At 49.2% G+C, this 22888-nt stretch overlaps 1 protein-coding gene across 3 annotated transcripts in view; it reads right to left on the bottom strand.

The window, feature by feature from the left end:
- Nucleotides 1-20425, bottom strand: part of ARID5B (AT-rich interaction domain 5B) — a 121447-nt gene extending 101022 nt beyond the window's left edge. For 2 of the 3 annotated variants that reach the window (XM_033004286.2, XM_042790432.1), the window contains exons 1-2: nt 19833-20170; nt 6186-6411 (exon numbers count right to left, since the gene is read on the bottom strand). In XM_033004286.2, the coding sequence (XP_032860177.2) occupies nt 6186-6411; nt 19833-20123 (517 nt within the window). In that variant the 5' untranslated portion in view covers nt 20124-20170. Of the gene's footprint in view, nt 1-6185; nt 6412-19832; nt 20171-20315 lie in introns of those variants that run through there. The other variant, XM_042790426.1, reaches the window with a different exon arrangement.
- Between the last annotated feature and the right edge of the window lie 2463 nt (nt 20426-22888).

Raw genomic sequence — 22888 nt, 5'->3', positions numbered from 1 at the left:
GAACAAGTGTTAGTTATCTTAAACCAACTGGTTGGCAAATAATAAAATAAACATTTATCTTGCCCTCCTCACACAAGGCAAGACAAAACTGCCTGTCTGCTCAGCACCTCAGGTTATCTCCGATCCCAGACAAGTTAACACTAAAGGTAAGTGGTAATTAAACCAAAAGAAGATGTAAATCAAAGGAAGCCCTCCTGCTCCACGACCTCTCTGAACAACAACCCCAACAGCGCTGCTCCGTAGCCTGCTGGTGCTCCCATTCAGCTGCAGCAGTGCCGGCATGTGCTAGGAGCTGCACAAACACAGAAGAAAATGCCAGGCCACGGTCCTTTTCCCAAGGGAGCCGTCCTCCTCCATTCAGGCTCCATGGAGCACAACAGACAAGTCGTGTAATAGCCTCATCTACGGCAAAAGAGCTGTATCAACTGGGCTGGTTAAAATGAGTTAGAGAGGTCACTCTGACCCACAAGACAAAAAACATACGGTGCACAAGGGCAGAGAGGGGAAAATGGGATAATGGGACACTTACAGGAGCTTTATCGAGATCAAAATGGCATTCAGCTAGGGCAATGGGGACAGGACGGCACAAGGAAGAGGCAAAGAGTGCAGACAAACAGAGAAAAAGGGGAGGGGAAGAGAGTTAGAGGCATGACTTAGGCACAAAGTATCCGAAGTAGCTGTACTCTGAATAGCTAACAACTAGTTGGTCAGAAAACTACTGCATCAAGTTAAGCCAGGCGAGCCTGAACTCAGCAGCACACGACAAACAATGAAAAAGGAGAGTCGGCGTCAGTTCAGAAGTCACCACAAGTGTCTGAGCACACTACAGCTGCAGATTATCAGTTTCGATAATACTACAGTTTGTCTACATTACGACTTGATAATCTTCATCTGGAGAAATCAAGCCTGTTGCGAGGCCACTGCTGAGTGAAATCGGAAGGGCCATGCAACAGCCCAGTGCCCACTGGGGCTGGGCACCGTGGCTGCCCGGGCACCGAGGGGTCAGCGCCTTCCTGCACCATCGCTCATCCCCACTCTGTTCTTCTGAACTCACTGCAATCTGCCATGGATCAGCCAATTTATACAGCAACGCAAGATCTGACGGGAAGCTGTGATCACCTGGGTGAAGCTAGGCCAAATACAAAACTGGTAAAGAACAGAAGGAAATAAGAGGGTGAGCCAGTCCTGTAGCATCCAGCCCCTGCCCAGCATGCTCCGCTGGAGGGTTCAAAAGAGCGAAGTAGGAAACAACTGCTGGAAAACCACCTATGGACTGGAAAAGGGTGACTGATCAACTATAAACCTCAGCTAGTAGAAGTACCTGATTTTCCTGGTTTTCACAGAGGAATTTTCACAGATTCTACACCCCCAAATGTGTGACTGTGGGGAATGAAAGACAGGCTAGAACTGATTGGTAAATTTTCTTTGGGTTCCCCCTCACTGGACCCAAACAAACACACAATAAGTGTGGCAAAAACCCCTTCGGTAAGCACCAGAACTTGCTCATCCCCATTACTAATGCTGCCAGGGAGTGCCCACTGCACAGCAACCTCAACCATCCATTTTGGCATGATAGAGACTCCTAAAGGATGGATGAAAAGAGTGGGGACCAAACTCAGAGCTCGCCATGACAGATTCGTGGGCCAGAGGGATGCAGATTGCCCGGCTGGGGCAGCAGCAGCTCCCACTGCCCCGGCCCAGCACAGGCACAGGGGTCATTTGTTCCTCAGCTAAACCCAGGCAGCACCGCAGCCCAGCCTAACCCAAACCAACAGAGCTGGTGAGCACTAAATTCAGTCATTTTCCCCTCAGTCTCTTCTCTCAATTTCAGCTCTGACTCCTCTATCTTTTATTTCTTTTTCTAAAGACACATTTAGAGATGAAACCATTCATAACTGCCTATCCACAGACAGTTTGTGGCAGCATAATTGACAATGAGTCTGCTGCAAAAATGAAAATGCTGTTTTAATAACCTTGGCCTAAAATACATTCTGTTGTATGCCTCAAAGGGTTTCAATAAAAAGTCAACCTGTAGAGACATATTTTCTTGGCTTAAACAACAATCCAAAGCATATAAATGTAGTCCAACTATAATGACATATTTATAGGCCAATAAAGCTTACACTGCAGCTTTCATACTTCACTTAAAGGAAGTCTGTAAGAAGCAGTGTTATATAAAATAATTTGAATTTTTTTCGAACTATAGCCCAAGGAATACAAATATGCAACTTTGCCATATTTAACCAATACTGTTTACATTGCTTAGTTGCTAAAAATTTTGTAAAATGAAATAATTCCTCATTTGGTGACTTCCCACTGGTTTACCAAATATGGGTATACAAGTCCATTTATTACAAAGAAAAATCCCCTAAATAATTCTAAAGACAAAAATAAATAACTAGCGGCCTTAGTAGTGAATGATTTAATCAGACCAATTCTTCTGGAAAAACAGGTTCTCATGTTCATTATGAATAATACATTCCTGAGCAACTCTATTTTTATATGCTGCATTGTTGTTATTCTCTATTTTTCTCAACGTTTGAGAGAAAAATTCAGAAAGCTATAAATAGTCTTAAGACATAAACTGCTAGCATTCAATATTGACATATTTGTAGAAACGGACAGAATGTATAACATAAATATCTCAACAGGCAGAAAGAAATAATTCTTAAAAATCATTTTTCAGGCTGAAATCCTGAAGCACACAGAAAAAATGCTATTGCTAGATCTTTTATTTAATACAGTTCTAAGGAAAAGTTCTGCATAATTCACTAGTGATAAAAACAATGGCATTTTATATGAAAAAACACAGTTTCTACAGAGAAGAAAGACAACGAGAAAAGAAAACGAGAAAATAAGAATGAAGAAAGGAAGAGACAAGAGGAGAAAAAGAGAATAATTAAAAAAAAAAAAAAAAAACACGAACAGAAAAGGAGACATAACTACCAAATCTGAATTAGGGTCAACTCTCAACTATAGGTGCACAGTTTCTCCAGGTTGTGGATTAACCAGGTGTCACCTTAGTTTTGGCTACAGAATTGCCAGAGAGCGTATGGCACAGGGTATACACTGCTCACGTGAGGCCCCACATTGCCTGGTTATTATTTAAAGCTGCCCTGCTCCCAGCAGCAACGTGTTCAATTAAGTATATTTGCACAGTGCCACTTCTGTGGTTCTGTATCAGCCATGTTTTCATTTCATCCGGGTTATTTCACCCTTCACCACTCCGGGATAGTGTGTGAAAACTGATTTTGTTTCTCCTGTAAAGTTTTTTGAGCTCTTTGGTAGGGATATGATTTCCTATTACCTTCTACAGCTTGATTCAAAAACATCTAATAGGAAAAAAATTTCAGAATCTACTCACTTTTATGGGATTTTTCTGTAATGGAAACATGTTGTTTCATAGCAAAGAAGGGGTCCAGGAGATCACCTTGTTTTCGAGGCCTTTTCAACACCTGGTTCAGCAACTTCCTTGTCTACAGCCAAGGTTAAACATGGGCATCACTACAGACTCATACAAAGCCTGCCTGACTAGCACAAGAAGGGAATTGTTCCATTCAGAGCCAAGTTCTGTACAAAGTGGTCTGCTGCGTCACAGCCACCCCACTCTGCCCGGTGGGGAAGCCCCTGGTGAAAGAGCTCCATGGGTGCAGCACTGAGTACCTTTAGATTAGGAATGGAACCGTGCTGCCCTGGTGGGAAGTGGTAGATGTGCAGATCACCTCTCCTTTTGGGCTGATTGGCCTTGCTAATATAGCTGTGCTGATGCTCTCACCAGAGGGACCTTTGCGTGACAGTGCATTGCACTCCCTCACAGCTTACAACCCTATTTTAAGAGAAAAACTACCCCATCCCATTGTGCTGGAGACCTACTGCAGAAGTTATTGCTAATAAATCTTTGATCACTGCGGCTGAGCGTTGCTCTGTTGGCAAGATACTGAGTACTGGAAAAGGTCTGTGGGCACACGTCGTAACAGGCACTAAACCTGCCATTTTGACAGCAGAGAAGATACAACACTGGCAGCTTAAATCTCTATGCCTTTGACACTGCATGCTACACTACTGCCTTTGCCTACAGCTAGGGAGACAGCAACTCCTAGAGCACAATGTCAACCTTGACCGACGACTCAGGACAAGAGAAGTCTTCACCTGGTGGGTGTTAAGCCTCCATCCCATAGTTAAGTCAAGCATCAGAGCTTGTAGGTTGCCTGCAGGACACAACCAAATAGGGCTGCTTCACAGGCAATGAAGATCACTGTTCTGAGTTTTTCTCAGATCCGGGAAGCAAAACATGCTTAAATTATTGGGTCTTTCAAATACTAAAAAAATCATCCTAGTACTAGATTTAAGACATTTCTTTGATTGCCTTTCATAGGCTAGACCAGCTGTCTGTATCAACATGCCTAATCAGCTACAGGTCTTTTTGAACCATTGGTTTCACTCCTCCCAACCAGCCATGATGAAGAAAAAGACAATCATCATCACACTAGTCAAAATACCATTTTCTACTGGAAAAAAAAAAAAAAAAAAGACCAAAAATAAAGTCAGAGCCACCAACTGAAAATGAGCAACATCAGAATGTGGGTTATCAAAATTATACCATACAGTTTGCATTCCATAAACGTTCTCAGTATAACCCCTACTTTCAAAGGCTTAACATGCAACTATAAGCTTTAGGCTTAAAGATAATTTTCTTTGGCTCCTAGGGTAGATAATGGCAATTTCATAACCTACCACAAGAGTTTATTTTGTTTGTTAAAAACAAAAACAAGAAAACATTAACACACAAAAGTTATGTCTGAAAAACATTAAGATTCTTCTGACACAACAAACAAATGCAAATAAATGTAGTGCATAAAGAAGATGCCAGAGCAATAGCAGTGAAAATTACTGCATGTAATTATGAACCATAAGAAACCACACAGAAAAGCAAATGAAAAGAGAAAGAATTGCATGGGTTATTTTTTTTCCTGGAGATGTAATGAAAAATAAGATCAACTTCCAATCGTACTTTAATCTTCCAACCTATGTATCTAATGGTGAAATGTGAGACTGACAAAATCACCATTTGCTAAGATCAGAAAAATGAGATGCAGAAGACAAATCCTCCAAGATAGACCATCAGCTTAGTGTAACCTGGCTTCAATGTCAACATAGCCATGCCATTATAAAACTGAACTTGGCCCAGAATCTCCTGTTCACGCAGGTACAAAAGCATTTCCTCGCGTGCATCAGCCTTAGCTTTTAATTTCTTACCTTTCCACACATTATGAACTAAAGATGATGCTCTTCAAACTTGGAACATTTGTTAAAAGCTTGGTCCAACAGAGAAACGTCCCTGGGATGTGCCATTTCTGATAGCTATTACACATCCAAAGTCGTAATACCACAGACAGGCATGTTTACCCACAGGAGACCATCTCCCTCAGACCCTGGGCCCCCACCATGGATTTTACAGGCATGACTGTCTGTGCACCAAAGCACCCCCAGAGCTGCAAGCCTGTCCGCAGCCATTCAAAGTAGCAGAGCTACCGTTTCCCTCTCTAAAAATGGATGGGGAAAGAAAGCACAGGTCTGCCTGGAGAGAACATTGGGGTGCTTGCAGGGGGCCTCTGCTGTATAGTAACAGAAAGCTCACAAGAAAATGTGATAGAAGGCTATGGGAAGGGACATCTCCCTACCGAATGAAACTCAAAGCTGACAGTATGGAGACAGGATCAGCACCAGATGCAGGTCACAATCCTGTGCTTCCAGAAGATGGGTTGTGAAAAGTGAAAGGCCTTTGCTCTCCCCCTGCCTGTCGTAGGAAGCCAGGGGAAGATGTGTCAGGCTCCTCTCCCCACGATGCACAGCTCTGACCTCATCCCCTGGCCTCCAGAACCCCTGGGAGAGCCCTTGACAATTACTTGTGTGCACAACTTCAGGCTTTGAGCCTTAGTGCTCAGGGACATGTCTACAGAGCAGACAGGTATCACAGAGTTACCCCATGCTAATCTTGAAGGAGCCTGTGATGAGCTCACCACCACCCCCACTCATCCCGCTCGGGCACCTCATCACCACACCTCCGCCCGAAGCACAGACATACCTTGGGAATCAGTGAGGGCTTGGCAGGATCAGGCTCATCCGCCTTTGACAGACGCTCACCCACGGGCCCTTCCCCACAGGAGAAAGTAAGGGATACTCACCAAGGTCAGCCTTTTCCTTCAGGATGTCTTTGAAGTTCAAGCCGCTGTTGAGCGTGGATTGTCTGTATCTCGTCAAGGCCTCCTTCTGCCCATTCTTCCCCACATGCATCGGCTTAACTGGCTCAGCCCGGAAACCACACTTCCACTTGGAGAAATCGGACTGTGCCCATTTTGCCAAGTCCTCAAGCTTCACAGTAACTTTCTCTGAAACAGCAATAACTTCATCCTGCAAGAAGTGGTCAGATGAGAGTACAACACGTCACACAGGGCTCCACCAGGACTGATAAACCCGTAACGCCACCACCCATAGGCTACTGGAAAACCCTATCTTGCTGTTGGCAGATTAATTTTTCTGTAATGCAGAATATCTAGTACTTAATTTATTCCTCTTGACACTTAACATGGAAATATTAGTTGCTTACTTGAAGCAAATACACAAGACCTAAAGACAATTTCTAGGGCCAGGGTAATGATCCTAAAAGGTATTTGAAATGCAGGTTGCCAAATCACATTCTGTATAACCCAAAGCCTTGAGGGAAAGTTTGTTTTTTAGGTGCAATTAGCTGCAAATGTAAAAATTCATGGCTGGATGACTAATGGTTATAGCTAGTCCTGAAATAAATGGACTAAGTAAATCTCAGATTCTTGGAACTCTGACTCACCAGAAAATTCCTGTGTTTATGGTACATTTTCCCTTGGCTTATACACAAATATTGAATTTAACTTTTGTCCTAAAAATTAAATAAAACTGTGATGTAATCCCAAAAGAAATACTACATAAATGTTATGTGCTTCCCACCAAAAGAAACTTGCACATTCTCATGTTTCTTAAAACCTTTTTCAAGATCAGAACTGTAATTTTTTTTTCCTTCTTAAACATACATTCTAAGAAAAGCACTTAAACTTAGTTTAGCCTCCAGAACATATACTCGAATTAAACAGCTCTAATTGCTGAATTTTATCCTTCCAGGAAACAATCAACTCCTCTCAGTCATGATGAATAAGCAGAATGTTTTATAGCTGACTCCAGTGAGCAAGGGCTCAAGAAAGCCTCAAAAAAATAAACAAACAAACATACACACATATCCAGCAAGATATACTCCAGATTTTTTAGTTAAAATAGCAGAAATAATTTATGTTGTAATTAGAGCTGGCGGCACACCACACCTTGCACATCACACATTTCTAGCACTAAATAAGGTTACATGTTCTCGAAATAAATAAACCAGAATCCAATTTTTCTCTCAAATAAACACAAGTATTTGCAAAGGGGAGAGAAATTCTTTGAGTTATTAAACAAAGAGAAAAGCATGATTGATTCTCTCTGTGAGTTTTTTTTCTTCCACTGAACACATTCCTCAGGAAATAAAATACTGCTCAATAGAAAAAAAAAAAAAAAAAAAAGCTTTATTGTGATAAGTTACACACAATACAAAACCTGAAGTATCTCTAGTAAAAAAAGCAGATCTGATATTCCACTCTCCCTTATATAATACAAGATCGTTTTATAAGCAGGCACCTTCATTACATTTAGTGCAATAACAAATATTTGGTCAGAAACGAACAGCATGCTTATATGCTAAACAAGCTTGTAATAAAATCTTTTCCTTTATCATTGCACAGCATAAGAGCTTCCACCGAACAACAAACAATAACAGTGATGTTTTAAATCTCTGTTTATGACAAACGTCAATACATTGTAAACAAGCATTGGGTACTACAAAGTACAATTTCAATGGATGGTTTCACCCAATTTCATTACACCATCCACTTGAAATAAAAAAGCTGTAGTTGCTATGCATTTTATAGCTATTACATGGTGATTATTAAATGTCAGGATGGAAAAAAAAGAACATATATATAAATATCAGCCTGCCTGCAGACAGTCTCAGCAATTTCTGGATGGAGTCCTCTTTTAGGATGTTGAATACCATCACCAGCAACTACAAAATTTCTAATACTCAACACTAGAGAAATCTACTTAGTGACTTGGAGATCAGACATGTTTTTGGTTAAAATATTATTTTCCAAATAGCTCTCATGATCAAATGATTATGATTTCAATTACTAGTTTCTTCATATCCTTTCCAAGAACCGGTATGACTAATTTTGGCTGGCATACAAAGTAAGCTCAGCAGACAATTTATTAACCAAAAGAAAAGTACAATCACTATTACATCATCAATGAATAAACTTGTTTTCGAGAATACAACCTTCACACACACACACATGATGTGTACACAGGAAAAAAAAAAAAAAAAAAAAAGGAAGGAAAAAAAAAAAAAAAAAAAAAGAAACCATACTGTAACAAGGGTGAAGCAATGCTGGCATACTCGCCAGTTCTGCCCAGGCTGCCATGGAGGGGGGGAACTGGAGAGGCAGGAGATGAGGATTTCGGGGGACAGGGGAGAGCACACCCCATCCATGTCCTTTCTGTGGCAGCGGCACGGCCATGGCCATGAAAACCCACGGTGTTTATCATCCCCACGCTGATGTGAGGGGCCAGGAAAAGACCCTGCGAAAAGACCATCGTGCGCTCGCCTCAGCCCTTCACAAAATGTCACTGGGACCCTGATTACAGCCACCGTGGTGCAAAGTGGCACCCAGAATGGCACCACAGAGTGGCTGAGCACACAAGGGAAGTGCATGAACATAAAATATAAAAGAAATTCAGGCTGTCACCGCACCATTGACAGAGGTTGTGGGCCAAAACCCCTTGTAGTCAGTCCTACGTGATGTCCCCTTGTCAGGGCCGCCCTGTCACGCCTGCAGCATCTGCGCCCCAAAGGAACCCAGTCCCCATCATCACCCCTGCAGCAGCCACATCCTTAAAGGCATAAGGCTGGCCCCAAAATCAGCCTGAGGAAGGCAGCTGACCACAAGGCTCACGCTCACGGCTGTGACGCTGGGGCTTGTGCCACCGCCGAGCAATGGCAGCACCTGCCTCATGGCTGTTGGGCCAAGAGAACCCACCTGGCACCTGCTGTAACTGCAGCTACGCTGCCATCAGCGCCCTCCCCCCCCACCACCAAAAATCCAGAGCTGTTCCTAACATTAAAGACACTGCTGCGGGGTTTTGGGGTCTCCCCAGAGGAAGCAGGGCCGAGGCCGGGCCTGGCCTGCGGAGGCGATGGCCATCGGACAAGCCCCTCGTGAGGGAGGCCGGGCTGCGCTGCCTCTCCCGCGCCTGGGAGCGCCCAGCCACCCTCCACCCCAGCACCCGCCTCATGTCCTCCCCCCGCACCGCCGGTGATCACCGCGGCTGCACCGGAGAAACATGGCCAAGCGCACTTTTTGCCAGCAAACAGAAAAATGACCCTACAGACTTCAGGGCCTGCCTTGAGTTGCCCTGCCCTACACACAGCGGGACTAGGCTGCTCTCTCTTGCCGCTCGTTTTTTGAGCTCTTGCTCTTTTTTGGCCCCATTCGGGAGCAATGGGCCACATCCTCCCCTACTCCCCACACACCACAGAGGTCATGGGTCGGACTGCAGTCCTCCTCTGAGCGCTGCTGCCAACACCAATCTTGCCAGCAAGGGACCGCATCTCCAGGGGTGTTTTCACCCCGGCGCCCCATCATACAAACACTGTCTCCCAGCAAAACATGGCAGGTACCTCCAACCCCTTCTTTCGGAGGAGCCCAAGCCACAGGCAGCTTCCAGAGAGGCTGTCTTCCTCACACCTTGGCAGTTTGCTGACACAAGAGGCCATCTGCCCCAACGCCACCCAAACAGAGGTCTCCCAACTGTTTTATCAGCTCTGGAATTTCAATATACCTTGCCAAGCTTTCACACATCCTTAAGCAACCCTTCCAAGTGCTCAGACCCAAACTATGAGTCATGGGAGTTCGTTATTTTTTTTCTAGAGCAGCAGGTGACAAAAGGGTCCCACTCCTTTTTTGTTAAGCAAAAATTCCTCGCAGCTGTGTGTCACAAAAGTTGCTTCAGGATCTGCAGGGCTCTGCCAGACAGAGGAGCCCCCGTAACCATTCGGTATCAACTGCTGCATACCTACTGCCACAGCCCTTCAGAGAAACCCTTTAAACGAAATGACAAAGGAATACAGATGTTGAATAAATAAAAACCAGGTATACGGTGACACATGACTAACAAACCTTTAGAAGATTAAAGAAATATGCTGTATAACCTTCATGTCATTCATAATTATATCTCTGTGTAAACATGAAAAACCACCCACGTCGCATACAGTGCATATATATATCTATACAAAAATCAACTCATCGTGTATTAGCCATGCTCTGAAGTGATATGTTTATGAGGTTTCCATTGCGTGGTTAAATCTTTAATTGCTTTTTTTCCTGTTACAGCAAGATGAGATTTGCAGGAGGAAGCAGCCAGCACCAACTGCAGCTCTGCTCAGGAATGATATTTATCTCGGATGGGCCTTTTTGGATGCCGACCGACCACTTTTCACAGCCACAAAGTTGTCTAAATCTCAAAATAAGCACTGACTACAACAAGAGCCACTTTTTCTTCTGTTCCTATAAAAGCAGGTATCTAGTCAGCCTATAGTTTTACTACATCTTACAAGACTCCAGAGCAAAAGTACAATACTTTCACCTATCAAGTGGGAAAGGGGGAGATGGTTAAGAAAGATGGTGGTACAGTATCCTCCTCATCCCTCTCGTTTTTCTTAAGAGTGTATCAAATTTGCATTTTCAGAGAAGTCGTCCAGAGAGAAGGGGACAGTATCTTCTCGAGAGCCGTTATGCTTAAATATTATGTCACTGTTGTCTAAGCAACCATCACAGCCTCCCGAAAGCACAGAATGCTATATTGCCTGACTCAGCAGATGGTTGAAATACTTACATTCAGGGAAAGAGGTCAGGTAGTTATAATAGTTTAAAGCAGATAATTATTTTTTAGAAGAAATATTAACTCTTACAAGGCAGCAAGTCACAGGGCAGCACAGGGAGGTCATACATCTTGATTGCACGCCTGCATACGGTAACGTCACAACTCCTCACTCATTGCCAATAACTAGGAAAGATTTATATTTTAGAGACGCCAAGGCAGCCTTAAAAGAATTACGGCGACTGAGATATCTCAAAATTTTGACGTGCTGAGACTGTTTTCACTCCAGTGCTTCCAGAGGTCATTTAAGGAATTCTGGAGGGCACGAGTGAGTCGAACACCTGCTTGGCTGTCTCCTAACATCAAATACGTGGCCTAGAGAGAAACAGGAGATGTACTGTAAAAACTCTTGCTGATAATTACAGGAGACACTGCGTGTCATTTATCTGATCAGTACGACTTGCATTAGAAAACATCTTCAAGCCTTTTTACTGAAACCTTTAGCATGGTAGATAGCTGGGGATGCATATTTTACAACCCAGTACATTGCTTATGAAAACACATTCATCCACAGGAGCAAAAAATACAGTGCAACTCTTACGGACTGCATTCACCGAGGATAACAGAACTGCGTATTTCATTTGGGCATAAGGACTTCTATTATTCTGGTCTTTTTTTACATCCCATGTATTTTTTAGCTTTTTGCAATTTCGGTGAAAATGACCTCCCCATACCTTGCACAACAATGCAGTTCTCACCCCAGGAAATCTGGTTCCCTGCTCTAGATCCCTTTGAGGAGCAGGAGGTTGTGTTGCAGAGGTGGAGAAAAGAAAGAGGGGGCTTATTTCCAATAAGCACCTCTCCTGCATCAGAGCATTTACCTGGGTGTTTGTGGAAAATACCGTCACCCTTACTTGACCACACAGTCAAACCAAAAGGCCCTGTTAGCAGAGTCTATAGCCCATAGCTCTTCTCTGTCATACAGATGCTAACAGGGCTTTGGGAGAGCGGTGGCAAGCAGATCAACTCAATTCAGTCCTCACGACTTCCCAAAAGCCACTCAGGAACCTGAACCCAGCTCTCCAGAGTCATCTCCTACCAGCAATACTTCACCCAAGCTTTCCTCCAGGGACCGTATTCAGCCCCAAAGGGACAGAGAACATTTGTACAGGACTGCTTTGCTCCCAGAGACTTTCTTCAGAGTAAGAAGGTCCCACCTCCCTGCTGCCAGCTGTGGACCGGGGGTATACATGAGGGTGTTTAAGACTGAAGGATCACAGACAAGCTAAAAAACTGTGGCCGTGTCATTGAGAAGGTCCAGCCCTGGGAAGCGCCCCGTTCAGCCTCCCTGCAAGGCACACTCTCCCACCATCCACTCCCTTATTACATGTTGCTCTTTCAGCACAAGCTTTCTAAGCAGGCTGCAGACCCAGGGAGCTGGGGCACCGCTCTGCCAGGCAGGAACTGCAGCTCCCGTTCTGCAGGTGGGATCGTCGAGTGACAGGGCAGCCTCATAAGAGGCTCCAGCACTTAGCATGGGCAGGGGCCACTTGATTTTCCCCTTTCCCTGGCCTGAGTGCCTCATTTGGTGGCATCTCCTCGTGCATCCCCTAGCCCTGGGCAAATGGAGGGATCCCAAAGGTTGAGTGGAACTGAGCTGACTGCTGGGGTCTGGACCTGCAACACTCCCTGGAGATGCCAGCCTGCAGGGATCTACAGAGACCACCGCTCTCCACCCACGAACCTACGGGGAGAGCCTTGAGAATGGAAACACACACAGCCCAAGAATTCACCTGGCACATCGGAGAATTTTAAAGAGGCCAAGGCAGAACCTTTCATCTATTAATCCTTCACTAATTACTTTAAAGGGTTATAATGATCTCATTAAATTCAGGTGACAGGTATTTCTCCAGCCTAAGCACAGCAGCACATAGCTGTCTGAAACACGCCGATGGAGAATGCTATGTCCTGATGCGTTCATCCCGTCTGCTGGGGTCCAAAACCCAAGAGAAGAGACCAAGGTAAAGGACACAGGTGAAGCGTGTGAAGCCCTATGATACTCGCTTTCCCTTGTATTAGCAAGCAGTTTTTACCACATGACTCAGTGTTTCCAAAGCGAGACACGCAAAACGTCCTGGGGCAGGGCAGCATCATGTTTTTGTAGGATGCTGTGGGATACTGGTACATCTGCACCAGAAGTGGAGTGGTGATGGAGAACACAAAGGGATGGCTGTGAGCAGCTAGACATGACATTTCTACTGCAAGCCTCTTCCTGCATTTCTGGGGTGGTTTTTTTGTTTGTTTTTTTTTTTTTTTTTTTCCTCCCTCCTCCCACTCCCAAGCAGAGGTTCAAATTGAATTTATATCTGTCATTCCAGATAGAAGTTCTGACCAAAGAGAAAACAGGCTTCAGTCAAAATGTTTTCCTGTCAGATAGCTCACAGATCTCGAAGAGCTGTTTTAGTTTAGGCAAGCTGACAAGCAGTTCATTCCTAATTTTGCCTACTACAGTTACAGTACGAAAAGCTTTCCTCGTAGATTACATAATTATATTTTTCTTACCAAGGAGTACATTGCATTAGCAGGTTTAAATTATGCAAGCTTATTCTTTTGTCTTTTGTTATATTGTGTTCTATTGTGCTGGTAAAACAATATGTGCTTTAATTAGCAAATATCTGTAAATAATTTACTTGCTTTTCATACAGCAGAACAATGGAGCCAATTTTCACATACATCCACTGAGCATGTCTAGGGAGTTTCTTGCCAGAACCTTCCATTGTTCAGCATCTGTATCAATCTGCCCATCATTAGCAGCTAACGTTCAACAACCCAGGAAGACATTAAAGTTTTGGCCCCTGGGAGCAGCCCCAAGCCCCCCAAACCCAAGGCTATGCTTTGCAAAGAAAGATTAAAATATCCAGAAAATGAAAACAAACTCTTTTATTATCTATAACCCTGGCACCTTCGCATAGAAACATGGACGCCTGCCAAGCATTAAGGTCATTGGATTAACGCCATAAAATGCCGATGTTCATCTGACCTTCTGACTGCATTTTAGCTACAAAATAAAAAGCTCAACTTGATACGACACTATGAATCACGCGAGCGTCTAGGCTCTGCAGGGTTAATGCTGGGTGTGAACCCACACTGCACACGCACAAACACAGGCACACACACACGCACACACACAAAGAAAAAAAGCTCTTAAATCAAGAGTGGATGACTGTTCGGAGACTTAAGGCATTGTTATTTTGAATGCGGATGAAAGGGCCAGAACAAGCATTGCAAGAATATTTCAATTATGTATTTCCCAGAACTACATCTCTGAGCAACTAATGCAAATATTGCTCCCATAGCAGTAGAACTTCTTCCTGAATAAAAGCATATAAGAGCTTGAATCAGAACATACTTTCTATATCATTCGCATATTGTTTGAATATTATTAAAAATGCAAAATCTATGTATGCGTTACTCTCCTGAGCAATACAGTAATTATGATTAAGGGACAAGCAGCACAAAAAGAGCCAATTTATCTTACTTGTGCTTAGGAATACTATTGTGTAACTAAGCAACTAAAGACAAAATATAGTCTAATTAATTCACTCCTATGCTTATTTAAAAGACACAATTAGAACATTTTTATTTTCCAGCCTGCACAGTATCTCAACATGCTTGAGGGTGTACCATGTGAGGCCTATTATTCTCCAAAGACAAGAGTTTAATGTTTAGTGCCACTGATCAGACTGGGAACAGCAACTCTGGAGAGCAGTGGGTGTATTTCACAGTCTGAATGCACTGGGAAGCAGAGGGAAAGGGGAAAAAAAAAAAATAAAAATAAAAAAAGGGAATCTGCCTTAAGTGACCAGATATGCCAGATTGCTGGCTAATGGCTAGCAACATGTGGCTTCTCTGAGTAATATCATTGCCCTCTCCTTCCTTTGCCAGCATATGCTACTGGTGGCGAGAGATAAAAATATACAGAGTGGATATGCAATTACCAAAACCATGATATTTTATGACAAATGCCATTTCTCTAACGCTGCTATTACAGTGCGCCTGATTTCCAAAGCTGAATTAATTTGAGCAAGTGTACATTGGAGATTGATGCTATTAGCATGATTTTTAAAGCACCCTTTAATAAACATAATCTGCATGTTTGAAACGTGCTGTCACGTACCCTGTTGACAGATACGAGCATAAAGCACACACCGTGGAGACCAAAACGGGGCCGTTCTCATTTCAAATAAGAGTATGCAGATTCCTACGTCTCTCAAAAAAAAAAAAAAAGCTATTACTGTGCAAGGAGAGTAGCACATTTTTTAAGAGGGGTGGCAACGAAGCACTAGCGGCGTAAGAGACCATGCTCGGGCCAGCCTGCGCTACCTTTGCACACTGGGGCTGGAGCTCTGCACACCGAGAGCCCCTCGGAAACAAATTTGGATTTGGAGGGATGCTGTGAATATCTGTCCTGGAATGAAGAGAGAACAAACCTGCTGCCTGCCTTAACTTTCTGGAAGAATCTCTTCTGCAATTATAAATGACATACATTTATGGAGTGACTATTTTTTTTTTTTTTCTTTCCCCCCAATTAGTCTGAAAATGCAAAATACTGCTAGGGAAATAATTACAGGAAACTAGCTCTCTCCTCTCCTCTGTATGAGCAACGCTTACTCATGTAAATTACTTGCATGAGTAAGGATTATTTGCAAGGCGAAAAGCATTGCATCAGATCCCCACTTTGGGAGAAGAGATGAAATCAACATGAGTTCGTAGTAAACTTTGCTGCTGCTGAATGAACCAAAGGCAGATCCCCACTGACAGGCCAGCCGCAGCGGAACCGGCATTCACGACGATGCAGGGCAGTACAGTGAATGTCATACCACGCAAAATGAATTAGTTGCTTGTTTGGGGTTTTTTAGGAACTGTATGCATCGCATCAAATACCATCCCTGGATTTAATGAGCGCCGGCTTTGATATATATTTTTTAGCCCAATCTAATTAATGCCAACACCTTTAAAAACATGAAAATACAAGGCACTAACAAGCATTTTGCTCTAGAACGGCTTCTGCAAAGGTCGTTCGTTCCGCAGCCCCACACTACCCCTTGGAGCAGAGAGGAGTAAATGAGCTGGAGGAGGGTTTGGCCAGGACCCCGTGGGCTGCAGGGCTCGGGGGCTGAGCCCACCTCCTGCCCCCCGAGCGCTGTGGGCCCAGGGCACCGCGCGAGGGGACTGGGCAGGGGCTTTCTGCCAGCCAACAGCCGGCAACTACTTCTCACAGTCGGGTGCTGGAAAAGCTGGGGGGCTTGTTTCCACAAGCACCCTGTGAAACTGTTTTAAGTGTGACAGCGTGCTGGTCCAGCCGCTCCCTCCAGCCCCTCGCAGTTCTCCAAACATCCTCCTCTGAGCCCCGTGTCAGGCACCCGCTGCTGCGGAGGTCTCCCCAGCCCGTGCGGGAGGTGACACAGGGACCCCACCGGCCCACGAGCAACTAAGAAAGCCAGGGCAAGGTGGCATCTTCCTCTGGCAAAATAAACACTCTCCCCATTTTGGTGGTGGCCCTCCTGGGAATGGAGGACAGCCACTTCTTCCCCGCTCCGACCAGCGCTGCACCTGCTGCATCGTTTGGGCTCGGCAGCGAGGCCAGCGGGAACGCACCTGGGCCCCTGTTTTCTAAAAGCACCAACAAAGTTTTCAGTGAAGTAGAGCCAAACTCTCCTAGCTCATCTAACAGCGTCCCCGAAGGCACCATCGCTCTCACAAAAATGTCTCCGCTGCTCCTGCGCAGCAAGACCCCCGGCCCGAGCGCGACACCAGAGCTGGTCCCAGCCTCCTCACGCGTGTTCGCTCCAGGACGCGATGAGCATCGGGGCCAGGAGCGCTCATACCTGCGGTGTGTGACCAGCCCTATCCCTCCTTTGCCATCCACGGAGGCTCCCCAGGAGGCAGCCTCTGGCCGGCTCCAGGGGCAGAAGGAGAGTTTCTCCGCCGTGCTTACGGGGCAGCTGAGCTGTAGGTGGAGGGAGGGGTGCCTCGGCGGAAGCGCACCTGGGCTTGAGCCCTTCGCTGGGTCTGGGCCCCAGCGTACGGAAACATCCGGTTTTAGCAGCAGTCGGGAGTTATATTTAAATCTGGATGATGAATTCAGCTAGCTATAAAAAGACTTATATTTACACTTATTGCTGATTAGCTCAAACATTTGGCAATCAGATAAAATACGCCATCAGAAATTTCTGAGTAACAGAAGCATTACATACCTCCTCGCTTCTCCTCCCTCCTCACAGCCACTAGCTGAATATTGTCATAGTGTCAATGCTGCTATTACGGAAAACAGGCAGCGAGCTGCTCCTATTAATCACGCCACTAGCGCAGGTAAGCTGCTAGCGACTGTGCCTGAATCTCCCGTGGGCTCGATCGCAAGCCTGTGATTTGACCACTCGCTCCCCTCACTGACAGTTTTACCGACAGCAAGCGCCCCTGTCACCCCTGCCTTCAGACATCATGGATCTGCAATACATGTTTAAGCACCTGCTCTCTTCATCCCGGCTCCTTGAGTGCAAGACAAGGTGTTTTAGCCCGTCGGCAGTCCCACGCCACCACGGATAAGGTCCACCCTGATGGCTGTGAGCTGCCCCCGACTCGAAAGCCGCGTCTCCTCCCGCAGAAGGAGCCCAGCCCGGAGTTAGGGAGCTTCGCAACCCCAGGGGTGGCCCTGCCACTGCCTTGGGGACAGATACGGACGCCACGCACGTCAGGAACCAGGGGTGGCTAGGCGAAACAGCTGCCCCGCGCGCCGATGAAGCCGGTCACCCCCCCAGCCAGCACTTCGCAAAGCGCCAGCCAGCACCCAGCCTTTTATCTCTCGGCTGCCTGCGCATCCCGGAGCGCAATTCGGATCGTTCCCAACTATTAAAAATCGATAATAAAAAAAATCATTCCAATGTCTATAAACAAGTTAATGGAGTAAGTGAAAACAAAGTACATTTCTTAATGGGAGTGTTATGTTGCCCTCTCTAGGCCCTGGCTCTCAGTGCCGGTTTCTGTAGGCTCCCTGCCAGAGAAGTATCACTCAGAGCTGTTGCTGTTGCTGCTGCTGCTGCTGCTACTCTGCTAATGAATGACTAACTTAGGCCAGAGGGGAAATGACATCACCAGGGTGTAAAACACAACTGCATTAGGAAACTTTTTACCTGCTTTACATTTGTCATAATTATTCTACACAATACGACCGGCATTTGCATAATTTCAAGGCGTGCCATTATCTTAATTGAAAATTGTTTTCATATGGTTGAATAATGCAGAATGACATCAGTTAAAGCCCCAATGAAATGCACAAGTATAATCACGCGGCTAATTACTAGCGGTGTTTGCATGTAAAAATAAATAAAATTGTGCATATTATTAGGAAGGTACATGCAGCTGAGAACTCTCGTATCGGAGCAGCGTTTTACTCGTAATGGTAGGATTAATTTTCTCTGATGTTCCTACCACAGTAACATGAGCTGATCATTAAGGCGTATTAAAATGATTTGTGCCCCTTTCCCCACCCCCCTCCCTTCCAAATATCTTTCATTTTGCACACACACACGAGACACGCAGAGGCACAGTTTTAAATAGTCACCACGGGCAATTTCAGAGCATCCATTGCTCACTGTCATCTCCCTGATTCTTAGGAAAAGGCTCCCTTATCTCAGTGGCACGCACAGAAAATTAAAGTGAAGAGGTGGCAGCGAGTGAAGGTGGCTCTGAAACGCTTTTCGACTGCGTACGTGTATGTGTACGGGTACACGGCTACGTCGGCACCTATAGCCACGCGTGCCACCCAAAACAGCCCCTGCAGACAGCTACCCCTCGTCATACCTACCCCCCACCCCCCCACCAAACATCTCCACCAGAAGTTACCCCAAAATATTTTGTGTGTGCTCCCCCACCCCTCCAGGTTTCCAGCCCCTCTCGGGGACCCTCTCCATCCCCGCCGCCCTTTCTGGGTACCTCATCCTTCCCCCTCCCCTCCCCACGAACCGTGCCGAAGCGAGCAATTTGAAAAACAAATAACGGGAGGGAGCGGGGCCGGGCGGCCCGGGGCCGGGGGGGGCGCAACCTGCGCAGCTCCGTGGCCCCATCCCGGGCGGTGCGGGCCGTGGGTGCCGGCCGTGGGTGCCGGCGGGCAGCGTGTTTGCGCCGGCCGCCCGGCGGCTCCGAAATCCGCCCAGGCATATCTGCAAGTTATTTGAATGTATTATTCCCGTACCTGTCATTTATCACTTTATTCAACACGTCCCTGCCAGCTCAATAGCTTTTGATCTCCCTCAGCCTCCATTTCGTAATTTCCGCCCTCTTAAACATATCGAATACTAAAAAAAAGCCCCGAACAATATCGAAATCCCCCCCCCAACGTGTTGGTTTTTTTTTTTTTCCTCTTTTCTGTGTGTTTTGGGTTTTTTTTTGTTAACGAAGCCGGAGAAGGGCAGGGCAAGCCCCGCACGCACTCCGCTGCCCTCCGGGCCGGGGGCGCACCGCACCCCGACACCCCCCCCATCCTCCCCCCTTACCCCCCCCCCCCCCCCCCCGCACAAGTTCCCGGGCACCGCGCACCGGAGCGCCCCGACGGCGCTGCCCCTCCACGCACGGCGGGGAGGGGGACACGAGTGGAGGCGAGGAGCGGGGCGGGGGGAAGCGGGGTAGCCGAGCCGGGGCATGCAGGTGGGGACGGGGGCGCGGGGGGGGGGGGGGGGGGGGCAAGGGGGGGGCGGGGGTATTGGGGGGGGGAAGAGACGGGGGGGCGGGTGGGGAGGTTCGGGGAGGGAAGGGGGGGCCGGCGCTGCGTTTACCACCTCGCCATGGTCACTGGTCCTGCCCTGGGGGGTGTCCTCGGGGAGAAAATAAAGTTTGGCGCTGGAGAGAAGTTGCCGGCTGGTGCGCTCCTCCCAGAGCAGCTGCAGCTCCGCGATGCAGGCGGGCTCCTCCGCGCGGCACCGCACGAAGAAGAAGTCGCCGAGGGAGAGGACCCGCGCCCGGCCGCCGCCGCGGCGCTGGAAGCGGAACGCCCGGTAGAAGACGTAGGGGCCGTGCGAGCCGCACGGGGCGCCGACCCACTGCGGGGAACAACAACACGGCAGCGGCATCAGCGCCCGGCTCCGCGCCGCGCCGCGCAGCGCCGCGCAGGAGGAGGGAGGGCGGGCGGAGAGGGAGAGAGGGGAGGGGAGTGAGGGAGGGCGGGCGGGCGGGGAAGGGCGGTGGGGAGGGGAGGGGGGAAAGGGGGGGGGGGGGTGCGCGCAGCGGCGCGGAGGCTGCGCGGGGGCGGGGCGGCGCGGTACCTGCAGTGCGCTGCGCTCCATCGCGGCTCCGGCGCGATTGAACTCAACATTCTCCCAAACTTGTTGGCGTGAATGGAGCCCGGCAGGTCCTGGCAGGGCAAAGCCGGCCCCGCCGCCCGCCGCCCCCCGCCGCCGCCGCCCCCTCGCCGCCCCGCCGCCGCCGGCTCCCCCCCGCCCCGCTCCGCCCGGTGACTGCCCCCCGCCGCCGCCGCCGCCCGCCCCCCGGCCCGCCGCCCCGCCGCCGCCCCGCCGCGCCCCGCCGCCCGCCGCCGGCCGGCCCCCCCGCCGCCCGCCCCGGCCCGGCAAAAATACCGCGGGGCGGCGGCGGGACCCGGGGGACCGGCGCGGGGACGGCGGGGCGGCGGCGGGGCGCCCCGCGGCGCCCGCCGATTTTTGGGGGGGCCAAAGGGCGGGCGGGCGCGCTGCGGATCTGACAGGACCTGCCTGTATATGTCTAATATAAAGACCATTTCCTGCGGCGCGAGGGGCGCTGCTCGTCCCCGCGCGCGCCCGGCGGGGCCGCTCGCGCTGCCACCGCCGGGCCCCGCGGAGCGGCGCGGAGGGGCGCGGAGACCGGGGGCTGCCACTCCGCGACACGCACCCCCTCCCCGTTCCCGGCCGGGCGCCCCGGCGGCCCTCTGAGAGCGGGCGGCTCGCCCTTAATTTATTTATCGTTTTTTCCCCGGGAAACGAGGAAAGTGGGTTATCGATTATATAAACACATCAATATTCATGCGCCGCCGCGCTGCGCGGAGAGACGCGGCTCGGCTAGAAAAAGCGGCGGGGGGGTGGGAGGGGGGGGGGGGCGGCGCGGGAAGGCGCGTCCCGCGGCGGCGGGGATGGGCGCGCTCCCTCCGCGCCCGCGGAGCGCGCAGCGGGACGTGCCGGCACTGCTGATCCGCCGGGCGCTGCCGGCGCCGCCACCGTGGGGGGCGGAGTGGCTCCGCGGGCGCGGAGGGGCGCGGGATGCCGGGCAGCGCGGCTACGCGCCCCGCGGAAAGGAGCCGGCCCCTCACCTGCGCCCCGCCCGTCCCGCACCCCTCCCCACCTCCGACGGCGCCGCACGACGGCCGCGGGTTCCTGCGCGTCCCGCGGAACCTCCGCGATCCGGGCAGCTTAGGGCGGAGCCGCGGCCGCGGAGAGCCACGGGGGGGCTGGAAGCGGCGGCTCCGCGGGGGCAAGCGGCCGCGCCGGGGGGGTCGCGCCCGTCACCGCACCCGCGCAAGGGCCGCCCGCAGCGCCGGGCACGGAAAGTTTTCACCGGGCTGCAGCCCCGCAGGTAGATGCCGCTGCGGCCGGCGGCGGTGCGCGGTCCTCCGCACCCGCGGAGCCCCCACCCAGACCCGGGCAGTGACGGGCGGGTCACCTGCGGGGGTGTTGGGGAGGCGGGTGGGGGAGTGGGGACTGTCCTGTCCTTTCCGCCCTTTTCCGCGGGCGCTGCCTCGCTCCGCACCAGCGCAGCCAACCGCCGCTCCGCGGGGGACCTGCCGCCGCCCTTCCCTCTCCCTTTTTTTGGCTTATTCCCCGCCGAAGCCCCCTCCGCGGACCCCGGTGGGGTGGGGGGGTGGCGCGGATACACGCTGGGAGCCGCCTCAGTGGGGCAGGTCCGGAAACAAATAAATAAATAAATAAATGCAAATAAACAAACAAACAAACATCCTTAATAATGACGACGTCGGTGACGTCACCACCGCGTGCATCACGACACAGCTTAGCACGGGGAGGGGGGGGGCGCAGCAACAAGTGCGGGCGTGCAGCGCCTATGGCCAAAAGGGATTTGATGTAAGCGGAGCGTAAAGTGCGCTGCCGGGCACCCTGCTGCCAGCTGGTTTTTTTTTTTTTTGGTGTGGGGATGATGATTTTTGGTGATTTCCTCCCTGTTGGGAAAAGGTTTCATCTTTCCTGCCCTACATCCTTCTAAGATGACCCGAGTGTCTGTCCGGTCCGTGGCCCCACGGTCTCTCGGCTCGTCCCGAAAGCGGGAGCGGGCAGGGCAGGCGCGGGAGCAGCTGGGCTGGGAGCAGGCGGAAAGCCAGCACAGGTACTCATGCTTGGGCTTTCACCTGGCACCAGTGGGCTGGGAGCATCTCGGCTGAGCAAAACCAGAAGAACAGCTCAGGAGAGTTGCGGACAACACAGGAGAGTTGGTGGTAGCAGTTCTTTTGACCACTAAATTCTGACACTTCGCGCTCAGGAGCCGAGTCCCGCTGTTTTGCAGGGGTTGGGGAGGTGTGGGAGGTGATGCAAGGGAGACCCACACCTTGACACATCCTTGCAGAATGGGGAGTGCTGCTCCTTTTCACCCCCCGTAAACTCCCAGCCGGAATAACTCGCATTTCTTCAGCAATTCACCTTTGTTTTCACTGACCTTGGCATGTTTAATCAGGGTTATATTCTCACACAGATAAAACCGTCCTCAAACGATTGTTACAATATATTGGGCACAAACAGGTTTTTATTTGTTTATTCATTTTCTTTATCTCCGGCAGGTAGGGCTGCTCCTTTCCCACAATACATAATCAAGTAGCAAAGAGAACTTCCCATCTCCGTTTGTGCCCGAATCCCTCTGCTTC

This window comes from Tyto alba, unplaced genomic scaffold (assembly GCF_018691265.1).
Source record: "Tyto alba isolate M040663 unplaced genomic scaffold, T.alba_DEE_v4.0 Super-Scaffold_1, whole genome shotgun sequence".
Taxonomy (NCBI): Eukaryota; Metazoa; Chordata; class Aves; order Strigiformes; family Tytonidae; genus Tyto; species Tyto alba.
This window is presented reverse-complemented; position numbering and strand designations above follow the sequence as displayed.